We start from the raw sequence: 19,014 nt of genomic DNA, 5'->3' as shown, positions 1-19,014 counted from the left end.
GCTGTGGGAGCTGGGTGTCCGGGATCGGGATGCTGTGGGAGCTGGGTGTGTGGGATCGGGATGTTGTGGGAGCTGGGTGTGTGGGATTGGGATGCTGTGGGAGCTGGGTGTGTGGGATCGGGATGCTGTGGGAGCTGAATGTCCGGGATCGGGATCCTGTGGGAGCTGGGTGTGTGGGATCGGGATGCTGTGGGAGCTGGGTGTGTGGGATCGGGATGCTGTGGGAGCTGGGTGTGTGGGATGCTGTGGGAGCTGGGTGTGTGGGATCGGGATGCTGTGGGAGCTAGGTGTGTGGGATCGGGATGCTGTGGGAGCTGGGTGTGTGGGATCGGGATGCTGTGGGAGCTGGGTGTGTGGGATCGGGATGCTGTGGGAGCTGGGTGTGTGGGATCGGGATGCTGTGGGAGCTGGGTGTGTGGGATCGGGATGCTGTGGGAGCTGGGATCGGGATGCTGTGGGAGCTGGGTGTGTGGGATCGGGATGCTGTGGGAGCTGGGTGTGTGGGATGCTGTGGGAGCTGGGTGTGTGGGATCGGGATGCTGTGGGAGCTGGGTGTGTGGGATCGGGATGCTGTGGGAGCTGGGTGTGTGGGATCGGGATGCTGTGGGAGCTGGGTGTGTGGGATCGGGATGCTGTGGGAGCTGGGTGTGTGGGATGCTGTGGGAGCTGGGTGTGTGGGATCGGGATGCTGTGGGAGCTGGGTGTGTGGGATCGGGATGCTGTGGGAGCTGGGTGTGTGGGATCGGGATGCTGTGGAGCTGGGTGTGTGGGATCGGGATGCTGTGGGAGCTGGGTGTGTGGGATCGGGATGCTGTGGGAGCTGGGTGTGTGGGATCGGGATGCTGTGGGAGCTGGGTGTGTGGGATCGGGATGCTGTGGGAGCTGGGTGTGTGGGATCGGGATGCTGTGGGAGCTGGGTGTGTGGGATCGGGATGCTGTGGGAGCTGGGTGTGTGGGATGCTGTGGGAGCTGGGTGTGTGGGATCGGGATGCTGTGGGAGCTGGGTGTGTGGGATCGGGATGCTGTGGGAGCTGGGGTGTGTGGGATCGGGATGCTGTGGGAGCTGGGTGTGGGATCGGGATGCTGTGGGAGCTGGGTGTGTGGGATCGGGATCCTGTGGGAGCTGGGTGTGTGGGATCGGGATGCTGTGGGAGCTGGGTGTGTGGGATCGGGATGCTGTGGGAGCTGGGTGTGTGGGATCGGGATGCTGTGGGAGCTGGGTGTGTGGGATCGGGATCCTGTGGGAGCTGGGTGTGTGGGATCGGGATGCTGTGGGAGCTGGGTGTGTGGGATCGGGATGCTGTGGGAGCTGGGTGTGTGGGATCGGGATGCTGTGGGAGCTGGGTGTGTGGGATCGGGATGCTGTGGGAGCTGGGTGTGTGGGATCGGGATGCTGTGGGAGCTGGGTGTGGGATCGGGATGCTGTGGGAGCTGGGTGTGTGGGATCGGGATGCTGTGGGAGCTGGGTGTGTGGGATCGGGATGCTGTGGGAGCTGGGTGTGTGGGATCGGGATGCTGTGGGAGCTGGGTGTGTGGGATCGGGATGCTGTGGGAGCTGGGTGTGTGGGATCGGGATGCTGTGGGAGCTGGGTGTGTGGGATCGGGATGCTGTGGGAGCTGGGTGTGTGGGATCGGGATGCTGTGGGAGCTGGGTGTGTGGGATCGGGATGCTGTGGGAGCTGGGTGTGTGGGATCGGGATGCTGTGGGAGCTGGGTGTGTGGGATCGGGATGCTGTGGGAGCTGGGTGTGTGGGATCGGGATGCTGTGGGAGCTGGGTGTGTGGGATCGGGATGCTGTGGGAGCTGGGTGTGTGGGATCGGAATGCTGTGGGAGCTGGGGTGTGTGGGATCGGGATGCTGTGGAGCTGGGTGTGTGTGGGATCGGGATGCTGTGGGAGCTGGGTGTGTGGGATCGGGATGCTGTGGGAGCTGGGTGTGTGTGGGATCGGGTGCTGTGGGAGCTGGGATCGGGATTGCTGTGGGAGCTGGGTGTGTGGGATCGGGATGCTGTGGGAGCTGGGTGTGTGGGATCGGGATGCTGTGGGAGCTGGGTGTGTGGGATCGGGATGCTGTGGGAGCTGGGTGTGTGGGATCGGGATGCTGAGGGAGCTGGGTGTGTGGGATCGGGATGATGTGGGAGCTGGGTGTGTGGGATCGGGATGCTGTGGGAACTGGGTGTGTGGGATCGGGATGCTGTGGGAGCTGGGTGTGTGGGATCGGGATGCTGTGGGAGCTGGGTGTGTGGGATCGGGATGCTGTGGGAGCTGGGTGTGTGGGATCGGGATGCTGTGGGAGCTGGGTGTGTGGGATCGGGATGCTGTGGGAGCTGGGTGTGTGGGATCGGGATGCTGTGGGATCGGGATGCTGTGGGATCGGGATGCGGTGGGAGCTGGGTGTGGGATCGGGATGCTGTGGGAGCTGGGTGTGTGGGATCGGGATGCTGTGGGAGCTGGGTGTGTGGGATGCTGTGGGAGCTGGGTGTGTCGGATCGGGATGCTGTGGGAGCTGGGTGTCCGGGATCGGGATGCTGTGAGAGCTGGGTGTGTGGGATCGGGATGCTGTGGGAGCTGGGTGTGTGGGATCGGGATGCTGTGGGAGCTGGGTGTGTGGGATGCTGTGGGAGCTGGGTGTGTGGGATCGGGATGCTGTGGGAGCTGGGTGTCCGGGATCGGGATGCTGTGGGAGCTGGGTGTCCGGGATCGGGATGCTGTGGGAGCTGGGTGTGTGGGATCGGGATGCTGTGGGAGCTGGGTGTGTGGGATCGGGATGCTGTGGGAGCTGGGTGTGTGGGATCGGGATGCTGTGGGAGCTGGGTGTGTGGGATCGGGATGCTGTGGGAGCTGGGTGTGTGGGATCGGGATGCTGTGGGAGCTGGGTGTGTGGGATCGGGATGCTGTGGGAGCTGGGTGTGTGGGATCGGGATGCTGTGGGAGCTGGGTGTGTGGGATCGGGATGCTGTGGGAGCTGGGTGTGTGGGATCGGGATGCTGTGGGAGCTGGGTGTGTGGGATCGGGATGCTGTGGGAGCTGGGTGTGTGGGATCGGGATGCTGTGGGAGCTGGGTGTGTGGGATCGGGATGCTGTGGGATCGGGATGCTGTGGGATCGGGATGCTGTGGGATCGGGATGCTGTGGGATCGGGATGCTGTGGGAGCTGGGTGTGTGGGATCGGGATGCTGTGGGAGCTGGGTGTGTGGGATCGGGATGCTGTGGGAGCTGGGTGTGTGGGATGCTGTGGGAGCTGGGTGTGTCGGATCGGGATGCTGTGGGAGCTGGGTGTCTGGGATCGGGATGCTGTGGGAGCTGGGTGTGTGGGATCGGGATGCTGTGGGAGCTGGGTGTGTGGGATCGGGATGCTGTGGGAGCTGGGTGTGTGGGATGCTGTGGGAGCTGGGTGTGTGGGATCGGGATGCTGTGGGAGCTGGGTGTCCGGGATCGGGATGCTGTGGGAGCTGGGTGTCCGGGATCGGGATGCTGTGGGAGCTGGGTGTGTGGGATCGGGATGCTGTGGGAGCTGGGTGTGTGGGATCGGGATGCTGTGGGAGCTGGGTGTGTGGGATCGGGATGCTGTGGGAGCTGGGTGTGTGGGATCGGGATGCTGTGGGAGCTGGGTGTGTGGGATCGGGATGCTGTGGGAGCTGGGTGTGTGGGATCGGGATGCTGTGGGAGCTGGGTGTGTGGGATCGGGATGCTGTGGGAGCTGGGTGTGGGATCGGGATGCTGTGGGAGCTGGGTGTGTGGGATCGGGATGCTGTGGGAGCTGGGTGTGTGGGATCGGGATGCTGTGGGAGCTGGGTGTGTGGGATCGGGATGCTGTGGGAGCTGGGTGTGTGGGATCGGGATGCTGTGGGAGCTGGGTGTGTGGGATCGGGATGCTGTGGGAGCTGGGTGTGTGGGATCGGGATGCTGTGGGAGCTGGGTGTGTGGGATCGGGATGCTGTGGGAGCTGGGTGTGTGGGATCGGGATGCTGTGGGAGCTGGGTGTGTGGGATCGGGATGCTGTGGGAGCTGGGTGTGGGATCGGGATGCTGTGGGAGCTGGGTGTGTGGGATCGGGATGCTGTGGGAGCTGGGTGTGTGGGATCGGGATGCTGTGGGAGCTGGGTGTGTGGGATCGGGATGCTGTGGGAGCTGGGTGTGTGGGATCGGGATGCTGTGGGAGCTGGGTGTGTGGGATCGGGATGCTTTGGGAGCTGGGTGTGTGGGAGCTGGGTGTGTTGGGCTCCGGCTGCAGCCGGAGGTGGAATCTGTGCGAACCAGGCACTTTGTAAAAGTGCAAGTGTGCGGCAATGAGCGTGGATCCATGTGTAAGAGGATCGGAGGGGGGGAGGTGAGGTATGGATGGTCAGCTGTCTCGGATGTATGTACAGAGTGTACGTATATGTTTCCAAATGCATGATTTGTAGCTCGCTCTAAGCTGTCTCTCTCTGTGTCTCTCTCTCTGTCTCCCCCACCCCCCCCCTCTCTCTCAGGCCTTACACGAACGCGAACGGCAGCAGCAGGAAATGGTTCATATGCAGCAGGGACCCCCCGGATCGAGATCCATGGAAATTGGGCCACGCCCGACATTAGGGCCAAGAGGTAATGTTGATTTGATGCCGCGCAGCACTGCGTCTCTGTGTTGGGTATGTGGGGGTGAGGAGCTGTAATCGGCAGTATTCTGGCACCAGGCCGGTGTGGGACTGCTCACCTCTGTGAGGAGATGTGGAGTTCCTGGTTTTGAACCATGGTGCAGGCCAGATTGATGCTGCATTTAAAATGGAGCAAGATGCAAAACGCCCAGTGGCTGGAAAGACGCTTCCCAGTCAGAGCCCATTGTACAGAGACTCTATCCCAGATTCTAGGCTATCCCACCCAGTGTCAGTACTGAGGGAGAGCCGCACTGTCAGAGGGTCAGTACTGAGGGAGTGCCGCACTGTCAGAGGGTCAGTACTGAGGGAGTGCTGCACTGTCAGAGGGTCAGTACTGAGGGAGCGCTGCACTGTCAGACGGTCAGTACTGAGGGAGTGCCGCACTGTCAGAGGGTCAGTACTGAGGGAGTGCTGCACTGTCAGAGGGTCAGTACTGAGGGAGCGCCGCACTGTCAGAGGGTCAGTACTGAGGGAGTGCCGCACTGTCAGAGGGTCAGTACTGAGGGAGTGCTGCACTGTCAGAGGGTCAGTACTGAGGGAGCGCCGCACTGTCAGAGGGTCAGTACTGAGGGAGTGCCGCACTGTCAGAGGGTCAGTACTGAGGGAGTGCTGCACTGTCAGAGGGTCAGTACTGAGGGAGTGCTGCACTGTCAGAGGGTCAGTACTGAGGGAGTGCCGCACTGTCAGAGGGTCAGTACTGAGGGAGTGCCGCCCTGTCAGAGGGTCAGTACTGAGGGAGTGCTGCACTGTCAGAGGGTCAGTACTGAGGGAGTGCCGCACTGTCAGAGGGTCAGTACTGAGGGAGTGCCGCACTGTCAGAGGGTCTGTACTGAGGGAGTGCTGCACTGTCAGAGGGTCAGTACTGAGGGAGTGCCGCACTGTCAGAGGGTCAGTACTGAGGGAGTGCTGCACTGTCAGAGGGTCAGTACTGAGGGAGTGCCGCACTGTCAGAGGGTCAGTACTGAGTGAGTGCCGCACTGTCAGAGGGTCAGTACTGAGGGAGTGCTGCACTGTCAGAGGGTCAGTACTGAGGGAGTGCTGCACTGTCAGAGGGTCAGTACTGAGGGAGTGCTGCACTGTCAGAGGGTCAGTACTGAGGGAGTGCTGCACTGTCAGAGGGTCAGTACTGAGGGAGCGCCGCACTGTCAGAGGGTCAGTACTGAGGGAGTGCTGCACTGTCAGAGGGTCAGTACTGAGGGAGAGTCGCACTGTCAGAGGGTCAGTACTGAGGGAGTGCCGCACTGTCAGAGGGTCAGTACTGAGGGAGTGCCGCACTGTCAGAGGGTCAGTACTGAGGGAATGCCGCACTGTCAGAGGGTCAGTACTGAGGGAGTGCCGCACTGTCAGAGGGTCAGTACTGAGGGAGTGCCGCACTGTCAGAGGGTCAGTACTGAGGGAGTGCCGCACTGTCAGAGGGTCAGTACTGAGGGAGTGCCGCACTGTCAGAGGGTCAGTACTGAGGGAGCGCCGCACTGTCAGAGGGTCAGTACTGAGGGAGTGCTGCACTGTCAGAGGGTCAGTACTGAGGGAGTGCCGCACTGTCAGAGGGTCAGTACTGAGGGAGTGCCGCACTGTCAGAGGGTCAGTACTGAGGGAGTGCCGCACTGTCAGAGGGTCAGTACTGAGGGAGTGCCGCACTGTCAGAGGGTCAGTACTGAGGGAGCGCCGCACTGTCAGAGGGTCAGTACTGAGGGAGTGCCGCACTGTCAGAGGGTCAGTACTGAGGGAGTGCCGCACTGTCAGAGGGTCAGTACTGAGGGAGTGCCGCACTGTCAGAGGGTCAGAACTGAGGGAGTGCTGCACTGTCAGAGGGTCAGTACTGAGGGAGTGCCGCACTGTCAGAGGGTGGGGTATTGGGGGTGTCCTTGGTGGCGGTGGAAGGGGTGGATATTTTTTGAGTGTTTATTTCCTCTAGTTGTTATTTGATGTTTGTTTTCTCCTTTGACCACAGTGAGCAGCTCCCCTCTGCCGATGTCCCTGTCGGGTGGGCGACCCATTGTCTCGGTGACTTCTGCTCCATTGGGTGTCCCCAGCTTGGGACCCCGTCTTCGTGGGCCCCCACCACCACCTGGCGAAGAGAACAGAGAGGTAACTGGATACACACAGCATAAAACAGGCCGCTTGCCAAGCCCTGTATTACTGCTCCACAGGACCATGTTCCTGTGGGCCACAGCACGTGCTAATCATTTTTCATCACAGTTGTATTAATTGTAACTTGAGGTTATAAATAATTTACACCCTTTGCGCCGGCTCATTCCGGCCAAATTTACATGAATCAAACCGAACAGAGCAGAATAAACAGTGCCCCAGGAAGGAGTGATATAGGATGTGATCTGGCACAGCTTGTTTACACGTGTGGGGGAAACCCTCGGATCCCCCGATGGCCAATTAGATTTTTTTCTAGATTTGGAAACTCCGCTAGGTTGGGCAGCCAGTCTCCAGACCCTGGGGGGGGCTGCTGCTGCCAACCTCCATCCAAGCAGGAGTCTCTGCCGGCCATTCAGGGAAGGGGAGGGCCGGCTTCGGCCCCTCTCCCCACACAGAATTCTGGGTGCTCCGATACCCCGGACACTGCGGCTGCAGATATAGCTCCATCTTTACCCCCCACCACTCTGGACATGGCCTCAAAGAAGGCGGTCCAGAACCCAGCGGGTTTGCAACAGGATCGCACCGTGAATGTGGTTGGCCGGACACCCTTGACACCGGTCGTACTTATCCTCCGGGAAGAGGCTCGCTGATCCGTATTCCGGTTTAGTGTACCCTGGTAGGCATCACCATCCGCACCACAAAGAGGTCGATTGGGGGATGGGAGAAGATGGAAAACTCCTTTTCCCTCGAGCGGTTGAACCTCCACGAAGGTGATAATTCTCCTGGTGTTCTTGATTTGGCTCCTACTCTGGGGCTCGATCCATCCGTCTCTCTGTTTGTCTCTCTCTCGCTCTCCATCTCTTGCTCTCTATCTCTCTCTCACTCTCCATCTCTTGCTCTCTCTCACTCCATCTCTTGCTCTCTATCTCTCTCTCACTCTCCGCCTCTTGCTCTCTCTCTCTCTCACTCTCCACCTCTTGCTCTCTATCTCTCTCTCACTCCATCTCTTGCTCTCTATCTCTCTCTCACTCTCCGCCTCTTGCTCTCTATCTCTCTCTCACTCTCCATCTCTTGCTCTCTCTCTCTCTCACTCTCCACCTCTTGCTCTCTATCTCTCTCTCTCTCCATCTCTTGCTCTCTATCTCTCTCTCACTCCATCTCTTGCTCTCTATCTCTCTCTCACTCTCCGCCTCTTGCTCTCTATCTCTCTCTCACTCTCCATCTCTTGCTCTCTATCTCTCTCTCACTCTCCACCTCTTGCTCTCTATCTCTCTCTCACTCTCCATCTCTTGCTCTCTATCTCTCTCTCACTCTCCATCTCTTGCTCTCTCTCTCACTCTCCACCTCTTGCTCTCTATCTCTCTCTCTCTTTCTCACTCCATCTCTTGCTCTCTGTCGCTTGCTCTCCATCTCTTGCTCTCTCTCGCTCGCTCTCCATCTCTTGCTCTCTCTCTCTCACTCCACCTCTTGCTCTCTCTCTCTCACTCCACCTCTTGCTCGCTCTCTCTCGCTCGCTCTCCATCTCTTGCTCTCTATCTCTCTCTGTCTCTCTCTCTGTTTGTCTGTCTCTCTCACTGCCGGGGGGGAGGGTGCTGTTCTCTCTCCTGGTTGTCCACCCTCCCCTTTCAGTGCTTTCTGGCTCGTCACCAACCTTTGCCACCTGGGCTTCAAGCGAGGCACAGTTACCTCCTGTGCCCTCGGCCTCCGTTCCCCTCTCTCCATTGCCTCCTTTATGGGCCCCATCGCGGCCTCTGCTGCCATGTGGCCCTCTTCACCGTTTCTCAGGGTTTCTGGAGTTGTGATGAGCTCCAGCAGCTTCTCTGCCATCAGCTGGGCCGGCGAATCCGGTTTGCAGGAGGGAGCCGCCTTTCGAGCAGCCACTCAGCTCATGGCCGCCACTGGCCGTCTCCCACGGGCAAGGGGTGAACACAGGAAGCCTGGTTGAGAGATCCTCTGGCTGCACTCGGCCAGGGAGTAACTGAGGAGTGAGTGATGGGGGTTAGATCATCCATCCTGTACCTGAGCACACATTTACAGTAACACAGAACTCGGGCTGATGAAGCTAATAAACTTTCTCTTGGTGCAGAGTGACGATGTGGGTCCTGGTCCCAGAATTCCCCAAGTCCTGGAGAAGATCCTTCAGCTCAAAGAGCAACGGCAGGTGGAGCTGACGGCAGCAGGGGAGATTTCCGGTACGTGGAGGACACGCCTGGAGAGAGAGTTTCACTTAACCCCGAGCCGTTCCTGTCCTGGGAGTGTTTGATGGGGACAGTGTAGAGGGAGCTTTACTCTGTATCTAACCCCGTGCTGTACCTGTCCTGGGAGTGTTTGATGGGGACAGTGTAGAGGGAGCTTTACTCTGTATCTAACCCCGTGCTGTACCTGTCCTGGGAGTGTTTGATGGGGACAGTGTGGATGGAGCTTTACTCTGTATCTAACCCCGTGCTGTACCTGTCCTGGGAGTGTTTGATGGGGACAGTGTAGAGGAAGCTTTACTCTGTATCTAACCCCGTGCTGTACCTGTCCTGGGAGTGTTTGATGGGGAACGTGCAGAGGGAGCTTTACTCTGTATCTAACCCCGTGCTGTACCTGTCCTGGGAGTGTTTGATGGGGACAGTGTAGAGGGAGCTTTACTCTGTATCTAACCCCGTGCTGTACCTGTCCTGAGAGTGTTTGATGGGGACAGTGTAGAGGGAGCTTTACTCTGTATCTAACCCCGTGCTGTACCTGTCCTGGGAGTGTTTGATGGGGACAGTGTAGAGGGAGCTTTACGCTGTATCTAACCCCGTGCTGTACCTGTCCTGGGAGTGTTTGATGGGGACAGTGTAGAGGGAGCTTTACTCTGTATCTAACCCCGTGCTGTCCCTGTCCTGGGAGTGTTTGATGGGGACAGTGTAGAGGGAGCTTTACTCTGTATCTAACCCCGTGCTGTACCTGTCCTGGGAGTGTTTGATGGGGAACGTGCAGAGGGAGCTTTACTCTGTATCTAACCCCGTGCTGTACCTGTCCTGGGAGTGTTTGATGGGGACAGTGTAGAGGGAGCTTTACTCTGTATCTAACCCCGTGCTGTACCTGTCCTGAGAGTGTTTGATGGGGACAGTGTAGAGGGAGCTTTACGCTGTATCTAACCCCGTGCTGTACCTGTCCTGGGAGTGTTTGATGGGGACAGTGTAGAGGGAGCTTTACTCTGTATCTACCCCCGTGCTGTCCCTGTCCTGGGAGTGTTTGATGGGGACAGTGTAGAGGGAGCTTTACTCTGTATCTAACCCCGTGCTGTACCTGTCCTGGGAGTGTTTGATGGGGACAGTGTAGAGGGAGCTTTACTCTGTATCTAACCCCGTGCTGTATCTGTCCTGGGGGTGTTTGATGGGGACAGTGTAGAGGGAGCTTTACTCTGTATCTAACCCCGTGCTGTACCTGTCCTGGGAGTGTTTGATGGGGACAGTTTAGAGGGAGCTTTACTCTGTATCTAACCCCGTGCTGTCCCTGTCCTGGGAGTGTTTGATGGGGACAGTGTAGAGGGAGCTTTACTCTGTATCTAACCCCGTGCTGTACCTGTCCTGGGAGTGTTTGATGGGGACAGTGTAGAGGGAGCTTTACTCTGTATCTAACCCCGTGCTTTACCTGTCCTGGGAGTGTTTGATGGGGACAGTGTAGAGGGAGCTTTACTCTGTATCTAACCCCGTGCTGTACCTGTCCTGGGAGTGTTTGATGGGGACAGTGTAGAGGGAGCTTTACTCTGTATCTAACCCCGTGCTTTACCTGTCCTGGGAGTGTTTGATGGGGACAGTGTAGAGGGAGCTTTACTCTGTATCTAACCCCGTGCTGCACCTGTCCTGGGAGTGTTTGATGGGGACAGTGTAGAGGGAGCTTTACCCAGTTTCTAACTAAAGTAATGGGTCAATGACACACAGTATTTGCAGTGAGCTTTCCGGAGGCTGGGTGTCAAACAAAGAACACACAAAAGTCCAGCACAGGAACAGTCCCTTCGGCCCTCCAAGCCTGTGCCGATCATGCTGCCCGTCTAAACTAAAATCTTCTGCACTTCCTGGGTCCGTATCCCCCTCTTCCCATCCTATTCATGTATTTGTCCAGATGCCCCTTAAACGTCACTATCGTCCCTGCTTCCACCACCTCCTCCGGCAGCGAGTTCCAGGCACCCACTACCCTCTGTGTAAAAAAAAAACTTGCCTCGTACATCTCCTCTAAACCTTGCCCCTCGCACCTTAAACCTATGCCCCCTAGTAATTCACCCCTCTGCCCTGGGGAAAAGCCTCTGACTATCCACTCTGTCTATGCCCCTCATAATTGTGTAGACCTCTATCAGGTCGCCCCTCAACCTCTGTCGTTCCAGTGAGAACAATCCGAGTTTATTCAACCGCTCCTCATAGCTAATGCCCTCCATACCAGGCAACATCCTGGTAAATCTCTTCTGCACCCTCTCTAAAGCCTCCACATCCTTCTGGTAGTGTGGCGACCAGAATTGTGGCCTAACTAAGGTTCACAGCTGCAACATGAATTGCCAATTCTTATACACAATGCCCCGGAGAATGAAGGCAAGCATGCCGTATGCCTTCTTGACTACCTTCTCCACCTGTGTTGCCCCTTTCAGTGACCTGTGGACCTGTACACCTAGATCTCTCTGACTGTCAATACTCTTGGGGGTTCTACCATTCACTGTATATTCCCGACCTGAATTAGACCTTCCGAAATGCATTACCTCACATTTGTCTGGATTAAACTCCGTCTGCCATCTCTCCGCCCAAGTCTCCAAACGATCTAAATCCTGCTGTATCCTCTGCCGGTGGGGGTGAGGCCAGATCCTGTAATGAGTCGTCCTGAGTCTGGGTGCAGGTCAGAGTGAGTCCAGCTCTCCTGTCTCGTACTAAGTTCTGCTTGTGTTTCCACAGATGATGTCGATGCAGCAACTTTAACCCCAGCTGATACTGAAGAGGAGGAACTTGTATACTCGTTATCGAAGAAAGAGGTTTGTGAGAATGGAATGGCGTATCTCTCCCACTGCACTGATTGTGTGACTGACCCACACACCAGCAGTATCTCTCTCTCCACTCATTATCCTTGGCCCTGTCTCACAGGGATCCTCCATCTGTGTCGACATCGGACGGTTCTGTGAACATGCAGCACCCAAATAAAATTACGCCCTAATTTCGGCCATTTCATAGAATTTACAGTGCACAAGGAGGCCACTCGGCCCATCGAGTCTGCACCGGCTCTTGGAAAGAGCACCCTACCCAAGGTCAACACCCTCCACCCTATCCCCATAACCCAGTAACCCCACCCAACACTAAGGGCAATTTTGGACACTAAGGGCAATTTATCATGGCCAATCCATCCTAACCTGCACATCTTTGGACTGTGGGAGGAAACCGGAGCACCCGGAGGAAACCCACGCACACACGGGGAGGATGTGCAGACTCCACACAGACAGTGACCCAAGCCGGAATCGAACCTGGGACCCTGGAGCTGTGAAGCAATTGTGCTATCCACAATGCTACCGTGCTGCCCAATCACATTGACCCTCTGTCAATGCTGACGTACCACCAGCTCACCTCAGAGGGTCAGTACTGAGGGAGTGGCGCACTGTCAGAGGGTCAGTACTGAGGGAGTGCTGCACTGTCAGAGGGTCAGTACTGAGGGAGTGCCGCACTGTCAGAGGGTCAGTACTGAGGGAGTGCCGCACTGTCAGAGGGTCAGTACTGAGGGAGCACTGCACTGTCAGAGGGTCAGTACTGAGGGAGCCGCACTGTCAGAGGGTCAGTGCTGAGGGAGTGCTGCACTGTCAGAGGGTCAGTACTGAGGGAGTGCTGCACTGTCAGAGGGTCAGTACTGAGGGAGTGCCGCACTGTCAGAGGGTCAGTACTGAGGGAGCCGCACTGTCAGAGGGTCAGTACTGAGGGAGTTCTCCCCGGTGTCCTGGGGCCAATATTAATCCCTCGCCCAACATCAGTAAAAACAGATGATCTGGGCCATTCTCACATTGCTGTGTGTGGGATCTTGCTGTGTGTAAATTGACTGCTGCGTTTCCCACAACCGAACAGTGACTTTGTTTCAAAACCAAAAGCTGACTTTAGGATGTCCCGAGGGCGGGGGGGGGGGGGGGGGGTTCCATTAGAAATTCAAGTTGTTTGATGCCCCAGAAATATCGACCTGGATTTTAGAAGCTGTGATTACCAACGGTTTTTATCTTTTTCAGAAAAATCGCAAGCGGCGGAATAGGAAGAAGAAGAAGAAGCCGAGTCGGAGCGAGGAAAATGGCGGGGAAAAGAAGGTGGAGAAGGCGGGAGTGACGGACACGGAATCGGAGGTGGAAGTGGAGTATGTGACAGCAGAGCCCGAAATCTTCGACACCAACTTCATCTACTTCAAGAGGATATTTGAGTCTTTTAGGGTGAGTACCTGAGGCTCGCTGAGTTTATACACGCTGCGACATGCACGCAGCGACATGCAGGCTGCAACATGCCCCGCAGCGACATGCCCCGCAGCGACATGCACGCAGCGACATGCACGCTGCAACATACACGCAGCAATATACACGCTGCAACATGCACGCAGCGACATGCACGCAGCAATATACACGCTGCAACATGCACGCTGCAACATGCACGCAGCGACATACACGCAGCAATATACACGCTGCAACATGCACGCAGCGACATACACGCAGCAATATACACGCTGCAACATGCACGCAGCGACATACACGCAGCGACATGCACGCAGCAATATACACGCTGCAACATGCACGCAGCGACATGCACGCTGCGACATGCCCCGCAGCGACATGCCCCGCAGCGACATGCCCCGCAGCGACATGCACGCAGCAACATACACGCAGCGACATGCACGCAGCGACATGCACGCAGCGACATGCACGCAGCGACATGCAGGCAGCGACATGCACGCAGCGACATGCACGCAGCGACATGCACGCAGCGACATGCCCCGCAGCGACATGCACGCAGCGACATGTACGCAGCGACATGCCCCGCAGCGACATGCCCCGCAGCGACATGCCCCGCAGCGACATGCACGCAGCGACATGCAGGCTGCAACATGCACGCAGCGACATGCACGCAGCGACATGCCCCGCAGCGACATGCACGCAGCGACATGCCCCGCAGCGACATGCCCCGCAGCGACATGCCCCGCAGCGACATGCACGCAGCGACATGCAGGCTGCAACATGCACGCAGCGACATGCACGCAGCGACATGCCCCGCAGCGACATGCACGCTGCAACATGCACGCAGCGACATGCACGCAGCGACATGCCCCGCAGCGACATGCACGCAGCGACATGCCCCGCAGCGACATGCCCCGCAGCGACATGCCCCGCAGCGACATGCACGCAGCGACATGCACGCAGCAACATGCACGCAGCGACATGCCCCGCCGCGACATGCACGCAGCGACATGCCCCGCAGCGACATGCCCCGCAGCGACATGCCCCGCAGCGACATGCACGCAGCGACATGCCCCGCAGCGACATGCACGCAGCGACATGCCCCGCAGCGACATGCCCCGCAGCGACATGCCCCGCAGCGACATGCCCCGCAGCGACATGCCCCGCAGCGACATGCCCGCAGCGACATGCCCCGCAGCGACATGCCCCGCAGCGACATGCCCCGCAGCGACATGGCCGCAGCGACATGCCCCGCAGCGACATGCCCCGCAGCGACATGCCCCGCAGCGACATGCCCCGCAGCGACATGCACGCAGCGACATGCCCCGCAGCGACATGCCCCGCAGCGACATGCCCCGCAGCGACATGCCCCGCAGCGACATGCCCCGCAGCGACATGCCCCGCAGCGACATGCCCCGCAGCGACATGCCCCGCAGCGACATGCACGCTGCAATATACACGCTGCAACATGCACGCTGCAACATGCACGCAGCGACATGCCCCGCAGCGACATGCAGGCAGCGACATGCACACAGCGACATACACGCAGCAATATACACGCTGCAACATGCCCCGCAGCGACATGCCCGCAGCTACATGCACGCTGCAATATACACGCTGCAACATGCCCCGCAGCGACATGCCCCGCAGCGACATGCACACAGCGACATACACGCAGCAATATACACGCTGCAACATGCACGCAGCGACATGCACGCAGCAACATGCACGCAGCGACATGCCCCGCAGCGACATGCACGCAGCAACATGCACGCAGCGACATGCCCCGCAGCGACATGCAGGCAGCGACATGCACGCAGCAACATGCACGCAGCAACATGCACGCAGCGACATGCCCCGCAGCGACATGCAGGCAGCGACATGCACGCAGCGATATACACGCAGCGACATACACGCAGCAATATACACGCAGCAACATGCACGCAGCAACATACACGCAGCGACATACACGCAGCGACATACACGCAGCAATATACACGCAGCAATATACACGCAGCAACATGCACGCAGCGGCATGCACGCAGCGACATGCACGCAGCGACATGCAGGCAGCGACATGCAGGCAGCGACATGCAGGCAGCGACATGCACGCAGCGACATGCACGCAGCGGCATGCACGCATCGACATGCACGCAGCGACATGCCCCGCAGCGACATGCCCGCAGCGACATGCCCCGCAGCGACATGCCCCGCAGCGACATGCACGCAGGGACATGCACGCAGCGACATGCAGGCTGCAACAAGCACGCCGCGACATGCAGGCTGCGACATGCAGGCTGCGACATGCAGGCTGCGACATGCAGGCTGCGACATGCAGGCTGCGACATGCAGGCTGCGACATGCAGGCTGCGACATGCAGGCTGCGACATGCAGGCTGCGACATGCAGGCTGCGACATGCAGGCTGCGACATGCAGGCTGCGACATGCAGGCTGCGACATGCAGGCTGCGACATGCAGGCTGCGACATGCAGGCTGCGACATGCAGGCTGCGACATGCACGCAGCAATATACTTGCAGCAATGTTGAGCACACCGCCCCCCCCCACCCCCCGGTGGGCAGAGCCCGCTATACCCCCCATGCACGCTGCAACATGCGCGCAGCCACATGCACGCCGCAATATACACGCAGGAATGTGTATTCCCCCCCCCCTCCGCCCACATGCCGATGGTTTGTCTGAATAATGTGTCTTTGTTCCAGCTGACAGACGACGTGAAGAAAGACAAAGACAAGGAGCCGGACAAGGCAGACAAACTGGAATCCACGGTACTGCTGAAGAAAAAGGCTTTTGATGCTGATCTAAAGGGGAGCAGTGATGACGATGATGATCTGGACAGTGACGATGATATGGTGAGTGGCCAGGCTGCCCCACAGAATTCCCTTCATAAACCCAGCACGGGTGGCGGCATCCCTGGTGCTGTGCCAGTGGGGGGAGGTGGGGTCCCTGGCACTGTGCCAGTGGGGGGTGGCGGGGTCCCTGGCGCTGTGCCAGTGGGGGGAGGTGGGGTCCCTGGCGCTGTGTCAGTGGGGGGAGGTAGGTCCCTGGCACTGTGCCAGTGGGGGGGAGGCGGGGTCCCTGCGCTGTGCCAGTGGGGGGGAGGCGGGGTCCCTGCGCTGTGCCAGTGGGGGGTGGCGGGGTCCCTGGCACTGTGCCAGTAGGTCCCTGGTGCTGTGCCAGTGGGGGAGGTAGGGTCCCTGGCACTGTGCCAGTGGCGGGAGGCAGGGTCCCTGGCGCTGTGCCAGTGGGGGGAGGCAGGGTCCCTGGCGCTGTGCCAGTGGGGGGAGGCGGGGTCCCTGGCACTGTGCCAGTGGCGGGAGGTGGGGTCCCTGGCGCTGTGCCAGTGGGGGGAGGTGGGGCCCCTGGCACTGTGCCAGTCGGGGGTGGCGGGGTCCCTGGCGCTGTGCCAGTGGGTACACCTACGTTTAGTGTTTGGGATCGTACACGACCCTTGCACTGACTGTCAGCATCTTTACATTGAGACAGGAGCCACTCGAGTGGAGACTGAAACGTCTTGTTAACGATCTCTCTAACGCTGTTTATTCTATCCCATTAGGATAAGCGAGATGATCTCCCAAAGTTATCAAAGAAGAAAATGCGGAGATTGAATCGCCTGAGCGTTGCTGAGCTGAAGCAGGTGAACTGAACATGGAGGCACTGGGGTGGGGGGGGGGGGGGGGGGGGGCACTGGAGGCTCTGGGGGGGGTCACTGGAGGCTCTGGGGGGGGGTCACTGGAGGCTCTGGGGGGGGGGTCACTGGAGGCTCTGGGGGGGGGCACTGGAGGCTCTGGGGGGGGGGGTCACTGGAGGCTCTGGGGGGGGTCACTGGAGGCTCTGGGGGGGTCACTGGAGGCTCTGGGGGGGGTCACTGGAGGCTCTGGGGGTCACTGGAGGCCCTGGGGGGGGTTCATGGAGGCCCTGGGGGGGTTCATGGAGGCCCTGGGGGGTCACTGGAGGCTCTGGGGGGGTCACGAGGCGGGGGGGGGGGGGGGGGGGGGTCACTGGAGGCTCGGGGGGGGGGGTCACTGGAGGCTCTGGGGGGGGGGTCACTGGAGGCTCTGGGGGGGACACTGGAGGCTCTGGGGGGGTCACTGGAGGCTGTGAGGTTTGAGTGTGGAGAGAATGATGAAGAGGAGGGACATTGGGTCTGTGAATATCGCTGGAGGATATGAGGCTGCCTGGGTGTAGGGTGTGTCAGTCAGACATACTGGGTGGAGAATGTTACTCGGGTATTTGTGGGATTGAGTGTGTGATATGCAGCTGAGGGTTTGGTCTCCGTTGTGTCGCACACAGCGTGAGGGTCTGCTCTCTCCCCTGCCCCTCCCAGCGTCACATACTGGGCTGACCCCTCCCAGCGTCACATACTGGGCTGGCCCCTCCCAGCCCCCTGACACCCGTACACTGCGAACAGCGGCCAGCGATCTCTCTCACTGTCCCTGCTGTGACTGCAATCTAAAGCCAGAGGGACAGTTGCCCTGTTATCTGCAGCTGGAATACGATGGGGTGGACACTCTGTCACTTTCCAGAAAGTTCTACTCATTCTCCGTCTGGAGTTAACTGGGTTCAATTAAAAAAAGTAAAATATTTGACAGCTGTTTTTCTAGTCCGTCTGAGTCTTCAGAGAGACACTCTGGTTGGGTCTGAGTCTTCAGAGAGACACTCTGGTTGGGTAAGAGGTTTACGGGTTACAGGGCCAAGACAGGTAGATGGAGTTCTGATACAGACCAGACTTAAGCTAATTGAATGGCAGAACAGGCTTGAAGGGCTGAATGGCTCCTGTTCCTGTGTAACAGGCTTGAGGAGGGGGCTGAATGGGCCTTCTCCTGTTCCTGTGTAACAGTCTCGAGGAGGGGGCTGAATGGGCCTCCTCTTGTTCCTGTGTAACAGACTCGAGGAGGGGCTGAATGGGCCTCCTCCTGTTCCTGTGTAACAGGCTCGAGGGGCTGAATGGCTCCTGTTCCTGTGTAACAGGCTCGAGGAGGAGAGGGCTGAATGGGCCTCCTCCTGTTCCTGTGTAACAGGCTCGAGGAGGGGCTGAATGGCTCCTGTTCCTGTGTAACAGGCTCAAGGAGGGGGCTGAATGGGCTCCTCCTGTTCCTGTGTAACAGGGAGGGGGCTGAATGGGCCTCCTCCTGTTCCTGTGTAACAGGCTGACGAGGGGCTGAATGGCCTCCTCCTGTTCCTGTGTAACAGGGAGCGGGCTGAATGGGCCTCCTCCTGTTCCTGTGTAACAGGCTCGAGGGGCTGAATGGGTCTCCTCCTGTTCCTGTGTAACAGGGAGGGGGCTGAATGGGTCTCCTCCTGTTCCTGTGTAACAGGCTCGAGTGGCTGAATGGGTCTCCTCCTGTTCCTGTGTAACAAGCTCAAGGGGCTGAATGGGCCTCCTCCTGTTTGTGTGTTGAGGGGGTTTCACACCTATTCGGCTGTAGGTGTCCTCACTCACCAACTAAGCAGACGACATTTAAGAGTTTCAGTTTGCTAACTTTACTCCAGCTATTGCAGGGAGCTAATCGTCCAGTAGGTGGCTTGCCAACTCCCCCATTTTAGAAAATCCGGAGCAATTATACCGTTGCTTATCTTTCAAGTAATTAACAAACACCAATCAAAGGAATACCTTTGTTTAGAAATGATGTCCATTCACAACTAACAACCCGGGGACTCCCGGAATCTGGCACTTCATAACTGAAGGCTTTTCTGCCTCCGTAGATAGTTCAGGCAGTGCCCTATTGGACCCCCTCCTCTGCCAACACCCCGACTCCCTCCCTTCCCACCACCCTCCTTCCCCCTCTCTTCCCTCCCTCCCCCTCTCTTCCCTCCCCCCATCCTTTCCCTTGTGTTGGTACAGAGACGAGGGTATC

General features: G+C 58.6%; 1 protein-coding gene across 1 annotated transcript in view; it reads left to right on the top strand.

Moving 5' to 3' along the window:
* sf3b2 (splicing factor 3b, subunit 2) overlaps nt 1–19,014 on the top strand; it is a 47,055-nt gene that overhangs the window by 5,931 nt on the left and 22,110 nt on the right. The window contains exons 4-10 of the mRNA XM_038787465.1: nt 4,470–4,578; nt 6,580–6,716; nt 8,803–8,908; nt 11,627–11,703; nt 12,931–13,125; nt 15,859–16,008; nt 16,713–16,793. Of these exons, the coding sequence (XP_038643393.1) occupies nt 4,470–4,578; nt 6,580–6,716; nt 8,803–8,908; nt 11,627–11,703; nt 12,931–13,125; nt 15,859–16,008; nt 16,713–16,793 (855 nt within the window). The remainder of the gene's footprint in view (nt 1–4,469; nt 4,579–6,579; nt 6,717–8,802; nt 8,909–11,626; nt 11,704–12,930; nt 13,126–15,858; nt 16,009–16,712; nt 16,794–19,014) is intronic.

The sequence above is a fragment of the Scyliorhinus canicula genome, chromosome 31 (genome assembly GCF_902713615.1).
Source record: "Scyliorhinus canicula chromosome 31, sScyCan1.1, whole genome shotgun sequence".
Classification (NCBI taxonomy): domain Eukaryota; kingdom Metazoa; phylum Chordata; class Chondrichthyes; order Carcharhiniformes; family Scyliorhinidae; genus Scyliorhinus; species Scyliorhinus canicula.
This window is presented reverse-complemented; position numbering and strand designations above follow the sequence as displayed.